This window comes from Halichoerus grypus, chromosome 6, assembly GCF_964656455.1.
Source record: "Halichoerus grypus chromosome 6, mHalGry1.hap1.1, whole genome shotgun sequence".
NCBI lineage: Eukaryota > Metazoa > Chordata > Mammalia > Carnivora > Phocidae > Halichoerus > Halichoerus grypus.
The window spans coordinates 111,136,746-111,148,970 of record NC_135717.1 but is presented as its reverse complement, the minus strand read 5'-3'; the positions used below and the strand labels follow the sequence as shown (position 1 = coordinate 111,148,970).

Below are 12,225 nucleotides of genomic sequence, written 5' to 3'. Positions count from 1 at the left end.
ACAATCTCATGGTCCTATCAGACACTGAACCTGGCTACAAGTTAGTTACAACTGTCCAGGAATAGTCTGTGTGCATCAAGGCCAAATCTTTCTTCCAGATTCCCAGATGATCCTCTTTCCCTCACAGTCTCTCTATTCTCTCCTACTTATTTTAGGTGGGTCAACTACATGTTTCAAATAGCACAGGACATCACAGTTTATGCCTTGTCTCCTATTATTAATAGCACTCCTTTTCATTTTCAAAAGGGTCCTGGTTTGGATAATGAATTACTTTTAGGTAATACTTTGTGGTTTTCTTCTTTATTTCTACTCTGGCTTTTTTGGGATTTGTTCTGGAAGCTAAAGGGAGTGGAATCAAGAGAGCACGTTCTTTTGCTAGTGGAAAGGGTTCAGAGAAGGACAAAGCAGCACTGAATGAGGAAGCGCTCATTGCTAACTCTTCCCAATCTCTCCATTCTCTAAGCATTGGTGCAAATGTGACATGTATTTAATAAAAGCAGAAAAGGCTCAGACTATTGAGCAGAATTTGAAAGATATATTTGGCAAGGATAAAATACACCTAAGGACATTAAAAACAAATAAGCTAAATTCACAGGAAAAATATGGGCAAGCCTGTTTTGACTCCCTCTTGACCCTTCTGGGCAAATGAGAACTTCCCGGCTAGCTGTAAGAGCCGGCAGAGCAATCCGCATAGCAGATGGCTCCAATCCCAAGCCAATTATACAGGTCACAATCTCCCAGTACAGTGCTTTTCCTGGACTACAATGGAAGAGATAACGTAGATATGCAACCATGTGATTTACTATCTACTCTGCCTTCAACCAATGTCAGGGAAGAAACATTGCTACTAGGTGCAGTGCTATGCCCAGAAGCTTTCAGGCTCAGGCTTAATTTAATTATTATTATATTTTTTTTAATTCAAATTCTTCCCCTCTCATGACCTCATCCTTTGCCTTCAGCAAACTCCTCCCTAACTTTCCCAGAAGTACGAGTTGACTTGAACACATATTTCCCTACCTCCAATTATTTCTTCACTCACACTATAATATTACTAACATGGAAAGGGGGCCTGTTGCCAGGGCAACCAGGAGGCGTGCATAAGTTCAGCCTCAGTTGGATCCTCTATTCTAATTGATCAAATTCCAAATGTGTTCTTGACTTACCTTAATTCTGTAGACAGAAGAAGGCAAAACATTTCATAATTCCTCTGGCTTATTATACATTTACCCCTATCTTCATAAGGCCCCACTGTCCTATGTCTTTTCTCCTAAATTCACTAACTCAACTCATTTATTTCCAATAATCAGGGATGACATTCAAAGTGTTGCAAACAGACATGGCATGAGAAACACCAATCAGCATGGATGTATTCACCAAATCCAAATGTATACTAGAGGTACACAAGAACTGAACCAGTGCATGCTAGCTACCAATTGACCCAATGATACCTTGAAACCGTTCCTTCCTACTAGCAAATAGATTTCTCCTCTGATCAATTATTGCACATTTAATGACCTGATTGGCCATCTGATATCATCACAATATACAACTGAATATGAATTAGATTTTCATGTGAGATTCATGCATTCCTTTTCTGTCAGATCATAGTTACAGTGATTTTGTAAAAATCATTTTATATATCCCATTCGTAGGAAGAAAGACACTTCCTAGTTGAGGTAGGAGTGGTCACATGTGGTAGTCAGTGGTGTTATTCCAGGTACATGGGATGACTGCTGTTCCCAGCCCTCTTGTGCTTGGTTGGGGCCAAATAAGTAGTTCTCATCAAAGTTGTGAGCAGAAGTTACATCACTTCCAGGCAGAATGTTGAATTACTTCCCTGAGACCTAGGGAGCAACTAGCAACATTATAACGTAGCTACTATTTCAATCATGGTCTCAGAAGGAGGAGGATGAAGCAAAGCCCTCCAGCTGACTCACAATGAAATGTAGTGTGACCAAAAAATAACTTTTGTTGTCTTAAGCCATTGAAATTTTTGGATTTGTTACAAAGCAGACTCTAACCTATCCTGACTGACGTATCTTAGTTTTAAGATCTTACTGTTGGAGGGGCGCCTGGGTGGCTCAGTGCTTAAGCAACTGCCTTCGGCTCGGGTCATGATCCTGGAGTCCCGGGATCGAGTCCCACATTGGGCTCCCTGCTCGGCTGGGGGTCTGCTTCTCCCTCTGACCCTCTTCCGTCTCGTGCTCGCTGTCTCTCATTCTCTCTCTCTCAAATAAATAAATAAAATCTTGAAAAAAAAAAAGAAAAAAAAAGATCTTACCATTGGAGCCTCCTGTTTTGTATTCTAATTCTGAGATACCAACTTCAGTAGCTTTTAACATGGAGTCCATAAATTCCCTCACATTGTACACAAGATTTAGGAGGCTGGGAAAAAGGGCCCTGGGATCTCAGGGTCCTGGGATCAAGCCCCACATCATGCTCCCTGCTCAGCAGGGAGCCTGCTTCTCCCTTTCCCTCTGTGATCTCTCTCGCTCTCACTCTCTCTCAAATAAATAAATAAATAATCTTAAAAAAAAAAAAAGAAAGAAAGTTAACCTTCCAATGTGATTCTCTCCTTGACGAAAACACAAGCAAGTCCCTTATCTCTACCCCCCAAAAAGGCATTATCCTCCTGCCTTTAACGCAAGAGTAGAAGAAGTTGTGGACATTCCTGACTGAGCAGCTGGAGTAAGGTTCACAACTGTGCTGCAAGTGATGCTCGCTTGACAGGGAACCATTTGAATGATGAAGGATTTCATTCACAGAAGTCTATTTACTGGTTTTCAACAATCCCTCAAGAATAACGATGGGCTTAATATGGGTTGCAAAGAGGATGACTTATCACAGAAAGGTTGCTTTCTCTGCTCACGCTGGGTCTCTCTTATTAATTTATTACATTAAACTATATAACTTATGATAAACCTTAAGCCTCAGGCTATCAATACACATTTTCATGCCTGGAAAGTAATTATTTCCTACACATTCACCACTGGGAGAAAGGAATCGAGATAGAAATTTAAAATGTTCATTATTACATAGTCTCTAGTAATGGATACTCACACACAAGGACACAGGCATGACCACCACATCATTAATTCCCATGATATTATCCCTAATTCCACCAAATGTTCCCTCTTTTCAAAAAAAGTCAAACTTAGCAGATAATCATTTGGTAACTTAATATTATGTTTGATTTCCTCCTCTGAATCCTAATGAAATATATTTGCTCTCTATATTTGCTTTTCGTTGATGAAAAATAAAATCAGGAACAGTTTATGTATATTCATAAAGATGCATTCATAGACTTTGAACTGGGTGCTGTGTATTCCATATATTAATTTGACTCTGTAATTCAAGTATATTTAAGATTATGATATATTATGGCATAAGAAATTAACATTTATTGAAGGCCTACTGGTGCTAGGCATTTATTGGGGCATTTTGCATAAAATTGATAATTATCATCATAGTTGAATCATAATCATTAACATAAATTATTTCATTTCATTATATTGACCAAAGTACTTATTGTTATTATTACAACAATTAATATTTATTGAGAGCTAAAGTCCTTGAGAAACTAAAATATATATTCTATTATTATAAAAGCAACTAACACTTACTGGGGGCTCATTATATGGTGGCACCATGCCAACTGCTAAGCACACATTGTTTTTCTGTGATTGCCACAGCAACCCTAAAGTAGTACTAACATCCCCATTTTACATCAGTGGAAGTGAGGTTCAGAAAGTGAAGTTCACCTAGGGTCACATCGCAAAAGAGTGTCAGGATGAAAGTCCATGCTATTTCTATTACATCATTTCGCCTTTCATACAAAACAAAGCCGATGGCAACCAAGATTAAGGTTAGTTTGTGTCTCTACCTTAGAAGCATGCATTTCCCTAAGAGTAATAATAATGATGATGAGGCTGATAATAGTAAATCTACTAACAACCTTATAACAACAACTCATATCTTAAAAATGAGAAACAGTCTAACTTCTCCAAGTTATTTTTGCCAGTGAGTGGCTAAGATGGGGCTAAAATCCAGGTATTCTGATTCCTGGATCAGAATTGGTTCCTCCTGTAACAAGCTGATAAGCTATGATGTGGGAAACAAAGGCAGGAGAAGAATTATTAAATTTCCTTACTACCTAGAGCCCACCGACAAGTCCTTGAAATAGGCAGAGTGGCATTCCTCTAGGGACTCAACTGCTTCGATGTTAATACTTTGCTAAGGGCAAAAGGCAATCCTAGCCTGACCTCCCCCGCTCCCCAGAATCCTGTAAATCTACTTTAACGTATAAAAATTCCTTTGGAAACTTCCTTTATCTCTAAACCCCCCAAGATACGTGTTGGCAATCATCCCCCAAGCAGATGGCCCACCGATATACATCTGCAGGGTCTCATGACTAAAGTTTTATTAGACAGTAATAAATGACCTTTTCCCAACAATAGCTAGCCCGCTCAAGGTCCTGGAAACCTTGCTTCCAAAATTCCTTAGAGACTTACGCTATCCCTAACCCCCTCACAAGTTGAAAGCATATAACAGGCCACTCCTCATGACCCCAGTGCAGCTCTTCCTGCCCACGGGTCCCGTCCCCGTGGTTTAATAAAATCACCTTTTTGCACCAAAGACGTCTCAAAAATTCTTTCTTGGCCATCGGCTTCGAACCCTAACATCGTCTTCCTACATCAAGCTATGTAATGAGGGAGTTGGAATAAATAACTAAAAACAGTGCTCACGGAACACACTCATCTTAAATGTGTCAAAACAATGTCAATTCTGGACATATAATAATGCAACATTGATTGCGTTTTTCATTAATGTTTTAAAACTTCATCAATTCAGACTACACTAACAGTAAACTTGTGATAACTTGAGTAGGCTGTGCTATTTTACGTTTATACTATCAAAACCAAGTAATGTGAAACCAATAGTATTAAAAGCAGCAAACTAAAACACGATGAAACCAGAGAGGGAAACAAACCATAAGAGACTCTTAATCATAGGAAATAAACTAAGGGTTGCTGGAGGGGATGGGGGTAGAGGGATGGGGTAACTGGGTGATGGCACTGGGGAGGGTATGTGTTGTAAGGAGCACTGGGTATTATATAAGACTGATGAATCACAGACCTCTACCTCTGAAACTAATAATACATTATATGTCAATTAATTGAATTAAAATAATTTTAAAAAATAAAAAAATAAAAGCAGCAACTAGGCCCTACAGCTATAGGGCTTCAGGCTGAATAAGTCTCCGTCTCCTCTGCCCTGACCCTCCCCCTCCTATTCTCCTTCCCTTTCTCTCCCTCCCCCTCTCTCACCAAACCTGCCTCCCCCCCTCCAGCACCCCACTGAGTCGGCGCCCTTGACCAGACTCAGCCATTCATTTCCAGCTTTTCTTCTCACCAGCCCATTCTCAGCAACCAGCCTGGCCCCTTACTCCCAGCCTTAGTAATTAATTGTATTATTATTGTGAATTAATCGTACAAGCAAGTCAATGTTTAGCCTAATTAAGAATGAAGCCAACAAATTATTTAAAGCACCACTCCAGCAGAATTGCATTCAGCCTTGTATTAGCAGCCAATCAAGCTTTTCAGCTATTGACTCAAGTACTTGCAGGCTTCCTGTAATTTGGTTAGTTTCGGTCATACAAAAACTGTATAGTTTAACATTACTAAAGACTATTTGGATTTTTTTTCTTGCCATTTCCCACCTCTAAATCGCCTTTAAAATCAAAGAAACACACACAGAAACATTCCTTCCTCAGCATGTAGCTACCAGTGTAAACAACGGTAGCAGGTCAACTTTGTACTTGAAGAGCAGTAGCAAGTGAAAACCATGTCTCTTAACGGGAAAAAAACAAAAAAACAAAAAAAACACACGATGAACCAGGGCTGCTACTTCTAGATCAGTAGTGACTAAAAAGAGAAAAAAAAAAAGTTTGAGTAAGGAATCTGAAAGCATTAGTGCAGGTTTTAAAAATAATGAACTTAGGAAAGAAAAAAGTACTGCCTGGAGTGAAATTCCACCCTGAATTTTTCAATTAAAGTGTAACTCAGCTTTGGGAGAAATAATGGGCTGGAACCTATACCTCTGGCAACAGAAACTGAAACTATAAATCAGAGTCTTTTCTGATACAACACGTGGACGCACGGATGGACCAGATTAACAGTCATTCATTACAAAATGAGGTAAGAGTATGGGGGGTAAGATCTAGGGCAGCTGTGCACACACACCTGAGGAACCATTAGAGCCTGGACAATTTCTTCCAGCCTATGGACAAGTCTATGCCAGTCTCTTGCTTGTTGATATTTCCTATTCGTCCTTGCTTGCTATTGCTGCCCTCTCTGTACATAAAAGCCATGCATTTTAGATTGTAGGGAATATTTTATTTTTTTAAGATTTTATTTATTTGAGAGAGAGAAGGAGAAAGCACAAGCAGGGGGAGGGATGGGGGGGGAGAGAGAGAGAGAGAAGCAGACTCTCAGCTAAGCAGGGAGTCCAAGGAGGGGTTGATCCCAGGACCCTGGGATCATGACCTGAGCGGAAGGCAGACTCTTAACTGACGGAGCCATCCAGGTGCCCCATAGAAAGTGTCTATTTTATTTTATTATTATTTTTAAAGATTTTACTCATTTGTCAGAGAGAGAGAGCACAAGCAGGGAGAGCGGCAGGCAGAGGGAGAAGCAGACTCCCCGCTGAGCAGGGAGCCTGATGCGGAACTTGATCTCAGGACCCTGGGATCATGACGTGAGCTGAAGGCACATACTTAATGGACTGAGCCACCCAGGCATCCCTGGAAAGTGTCTATTTTAAATATTCCCTCCTGTCACCTCCCCTAAGCCAATCACCCTTATAGCATACTCAGAGTGTGTTCATCACACCCAGACATTTAATGAGTGCTCCACATAAGTTCTTACTTACTAAAACAAAACAGAAGAGAGAGACAATCTATTCCATTTTCATTACACCCATCACCTAATTTGTACCATCATTTTTTCCCAGGTTCTGAATATGAATATTAATACTTATTTTCAAAATTGCCTGAATCACTTTGTCTCATTTCTCAATTTTTGTCTCTGCAACACCTAACACATATCGATGTATTAATTAATATTTGTAACACTTCTCTGGAAAAGGCTGTATATTAGAAAAAATAAAACGTTCTTTATCATTAACCCTAGAAAACATCAGCTTCTTCATATTCTGCCCTAAGTAAGATGTACTCTTTGGAAACTTATTCCAGTTCACAGAAGAAATTTTATGTTTGTCAAGTGTCTGATCTCCTCCATGCTAAATACAATATTTATCCTTGTAATATCAGAATAAGTCTATAAGCATATAGATATATATGTGTGCATATATGTGTTTATATATACTATTATTTAAACTTGTTTAAGAACATAAAAAGGGGCCAAGCACATCATAAGTGCTTATTATAAAGATCACTAGGTGGATTTATTCAAAAAGTCCATTAACAATTAGGAAGGCAAATATTTCAACCCAAGTTTCAGAAATTCAAAAGGAGCAAGATTCTCTTCAGAGAAAACCTGCCTTTGACAGGTCCAGGCAATCCGCACTGAAAACATGCCCTCTGCTGCCATCAAGTGGCTATTTTCAGAATCGTTTTACGAATATAACGAGACTGCACGCTTTGCTTTCCTACCATTTCATTCCTTACACATTATACATATTATTCTTTGGGGAATTTAGATATTTGAGAAGGCCAGGCAAACTCTTCCTAAACTAGAGCTTTACACTCTGAATGCTGTGAAAATTCCATGACTAAGAAGTTCTTCGGAAAGATGATGTCACAAAGGGTAAAAACTCTTCCCAGCCCTAGACTTGCTCAGTTTCGGGTCAGTAAAGACCTCACCATGGACTCTGAAGCACATCTCTCTTTATTTCTGCCAAACAGATTTCTAAATAGATTGGCCTTAAGATACCTAGTTGAACAGGGAGAAAAAAAAAAAAGAAAGAAAAAGAAAAACCTGGGGGTGGAGGGAGTCATTTAGAATCATTTTTAACCAAGGCAAGTCCCATCACTGTGGAAGAAAATGGTTTCATGTTTCTCACTCCAGTGAGAACACCAGGAGCAGCCAACTTGACTCTTATCAAGTCAGTTCTGGCTAAAACTCTTAAGGTTCATTCAGACAAACCTAGGGTTTTTGTTCTCTATAAGGAGGGATCAAAGGACTCTAGCTGAACCTAAATTTACAACCAATCCTAAAATTGGGGAAAAAAGCAAATCATTCTAGGGAATTCTCTTTGAAATCCTAAAAGAGCCACAAACCAGGACACATTGGAATCCTCAATGCCAATCAAATTCATTGTAAATAATCCAGGATTCCCCTCTACCACCAGCAATCCACAGTCACGAAACTAGTCAATCATGATATCCACATGCCTATTCTTTCCACAGCCTCTGGCTCCATCATTCCCTGCCTTACAAAGGATGAGGCAATGCTTCAGATAACATGGTGTCTCCTAGAGAACCCCAAAAGCACAGTTGTATTCATTTTCCCTACCACCTGATTTTCCTCCAATTTACATTCCAACCTTAAAGTACTCACTAGTTCAAATGGCATGTGTAATTAAAGTTGGTAATATGTCTTTTATAAATAGTAATTTAATTTTTTATTAGCAAAACTAAACCACTTGTCCCTTGCTTTGGATTAAAAAAAAAAAATTAAAAAGTGACCCCATGAAAATGTCCTTCTGAACAAGGATGAGGCATATTGGTGAAGAGTTCAAGAGTTAGTCAGAATATGGAATACTGTATTTAGTCTGAAAATAAAAAAGAATCACTTTCAATTTTAGTTAAGACAGACACCCATAAATTCTTATTTCCTGCATATACCGCCTACTTCTTTCAATTTTCAAACACAGCTTGAAAGATAAAAATACAAAGAAAGACTAATAGACTTACAGTGATTGAGCATCAGAATCAATCAGCAATCAACTCTGTACCAGCCTGACAGCAGGAGGTATTACCAGAATTCACTACTTAATCGCTCAACTCCTTGTTTAACGTCTAAAGTAGAGACTGAATTATAATGTAACTTTAGACAAGTGACAGGACATCCCTGGTCCTCAGTTTCCTGATCTGTAAAATGGAGATAATAAAAACACCTATTGCACAGGGTCATTGTGAGGTTTAACTGAGTACTGGTACTGAGTGCTTAAGAACTGTTAACCCTCTGTAAGATTGGTTTTATTATTAGCTATTGAGTGCTCTACAGTGTGCCAGGGATGACCTATTATTGCATTTAGTTTATTACTTTTAAATCTGCTTCTTTCCTCAGAATAAATAACTTCCGGTTAGCAAAGACCTCAGTAGCTCCATAAAATAAAAAGAATAAAAAAAGAATTAGAGAGGAAATCAACTTCCAAACAGAAGCTATATATACTATTTTGACATATTATCTTCAGCAAGTGCTTAAAAAAATGTAAGTTTTTTATGGCTCCCTTCCTCTTCTGGCCCCAGTGCTGTGTGCACAACACCTCTCTGACAGACTTCTGGTTGTGTTGGGTAATTCCAAGAGGACCGTTAGCCATTGCATTAATACAGGCATGCGCTAAGGCTGAGGCTTCTCCTGACGGGCCCGAGTTAGAGTCTGGAACGCCACCATTTAAAAAGAGACCCAGGAAAGGGCATTATTTGAAACCCAAGAAATAATCACAAACAAAGCTTGTCAGTAACTTCTTTTTTTTTTTTTTAAGATTTTTTTATTTATTTGACAGAGAGATAGAGAGTACAAGTAGGCAGAGTGGCAGGCAGAGGGAGAGAGAGAAGCAGGCTCTCCGCTGAGCAGGGAACCCGACGTGGGGCTCGATCCCAGGACCCTGAGATCATGACCTGAGCCGAAGGCAGATGCTTAATGACTGAGCCACCCAGGCACCCCAAGCTTGTCAGTAACTTCTTAAAGCCTGAACATTTGATCTAAATATCACATGCCTGAATTTATCCCTTTACTATTCATTTTCTTTAATGGTGAGGGAAAAACAATAAAATTTTAATTGAGCTATCCCTCTTAGCAGTGAACAGTGCTGGCTAGAATCTATACATAACATCAAAACAATTGCTTTCCAGAACTGGTCGACAATCTTGCCTAGCCTACATTTAGAAGAAAACGATATCACCTAGCTTTCCAATCTACTGGGCAGAATAGATGGAAGCATTCCTTAGGAACTATGTCAGTATACAACAATATCTAAAGTGGTTTATTCTTGTCAGGAATCTAATTCTTAGTGCTATAAGCTAAGCCATTCTCCTTGTATTCTGTTCTTAAAACTTACCAAGAGCAAATCAAGAATTGAAGAAAGTTACCAAAAAAAAAAATAATAATAATAACAAAAAAACCCCTACAATCTCCTAGTTAGCACCTCTTTATGCCACAGTGATTTGATCAGTGATTTGATAAGTATAGATCACAACCCTGCATTTAATACAGGGTGGCCCACTTTTAAAATGGCCCATTTATAACAAAGGTCTCTCTGTTGGAACTATCAAGAGAGTTAAAAAAAAAAAAATGCCACCAGTATCAGATACTTTTATTTAACCAGGCATTGCAGAGCAATGAAACTGCAAATCTGGAGACCTTCATCTTATCCCAGCTTTACTAACTGTGAGATAAACAAGTCAGTAAGATTTCCGGATTCTCATACTCTCTGTGGTTTTACTGCAATTATTACCTGCCCTCAAACTACCCCGCAGAGAAGTCCTCAAGTAGAAAGAACACAAGTATCGCAGAACGCTATAAGCTCCTTGGAGAAAAGAGTCTAAATGCTTTAAGTACGAAAAATGCACAGATTATCTTTATTTACAGTAGAATATTTGTGAAGAGTTAGGCTACTATGAACTAAAAAATTCCCTTTGAATTTTTAAGAGTTTCAAACATAACACTCACCACAGTAGAAAGGGGAAAGATAACCTACCCCATGTTCCCATCCATTAGAAGAATCGTGTTGTATATGTGAGAAAATATGAAGAGAAACAGAATTGTGCTGAAGAACATTGTCATCCATGACCCATGATCCTCTCGAAACATTTTTAACCGGAGCAACTGACCTGCAATATAAGATATTATGAGAAATCAGTGTCCATCATGACTCACAATTCACACAGCTTTGCTTTCTTTTACTGAATCTCTTATCTCACTATTTTCTGAGATCTTTGCCATAGAATTGCCTTATGGGTCAAACCACTCTACTAATGTCCTTTCTGTCTTTGGTCAATAAATGATCACAGATGAAGTTCAAGACAGTCCCCGTATCATCCTGGAGCAAATAATACTAACATGAGACTCGAGGATAGTTCAGAGATCGTTCATGATGCTGCCCTGAAAACAAGAGGAATTAGAGCGCTGACACCTCTTTTCTATTTCACTAATGTGTCTTTGGTTTCCTGTATACTGAAGCTACTTCGGGCAAATGGTAGAGACATTGTGTAAGTTCCACATAATTCCCTTTTGCTTCCATAAGCCCACCCCCAGTACTGACCAGACAACAAAACTGAGGCAGATCCAATTGTTGAAGGTATATGAAAACTTAAAAGGAAAAATATGGTGTCTGCCATAAGATCCAGACGACATACCCTCACTCTCAGCTAAAACATCCACACTTGCATACAGGCCTGTGCATAAGTGTGTGTGGGTTGAAGGGGTCAGATGGGGGGGGTGGGAGGGGGCAGGATGTACATGTGTTACGGAGCTTGGTGTGGCTCCCAGCAAAAGGATATTTCCACCCTGATGCCTAAAATTCCATTTACATAGATAAATGGTAAGATAAGAAAGAATTTAAAATGCAAATATTTCAAGGAGGGAAAACATGTATAGATGAATACTAAAAAAACATTACTAATATCAGAATTAATACAGAAACATTTCAGTAGAGAAGAGAAATGAGAGCATTACTATCCTGAAAATTGAGAGAGATGACAAACCATGGGAGTAAGAAACAAATGAACGTAGGTCACCCTGGCTTCTCCTAAGATCAACTTTGTCTACTAGGCTTATTTCCATTCCTGAGAAAGTTATCTAAATAATGATAAGGGAGATGATACATACATATAAACTACAATTAAAATAAAGTAGGCCTTAAATCCTATAATAGAATTTCTCACCAGAGAAAATATTCCCTTTTTATTCGTGATATGTCAAGGCTATGAAAAAGATATACATATTTCCATCTGGAAATTGTCTCTCTAGGGATAGACAG

The 12,225-nt window shown here is 38.8% G+C and overlaps 1 protein-coding gene across 7 annotated transcripts in view; it reads right to left on the bottom strand.

The window, feature by feature from the left end:
• Positions 1 to 12,225, bottom strand: part of TMEM117 (transmembrane protein 117) — a 494,145-nt gene that overhangs the window by 366,898 nt on the left and 115,022 nt on the right. For 4 of the 7 annotated variants that reach the window (XM_078075906.1, XM_078075905.1, XM_078075912.1 and 1 more), the window contains one exon: positions 10,945 to 11,077. The exons of 1 other annotated variant lie outside the window; for it this stretch is intronic. In XM_078075906.1, the coding sequence (XP_077932032.1) occupies positions 10,945 to 11,077 (133 nt within the window). Of the gene's footprint in view, positions 1 to 10,916; positions 11,078 to 12,225 lie in introns of those variants that run through there. 2 more of the 7 variants (XM_078075911.1, XM_078075908.1) reach the window with 2 other exon arrangements.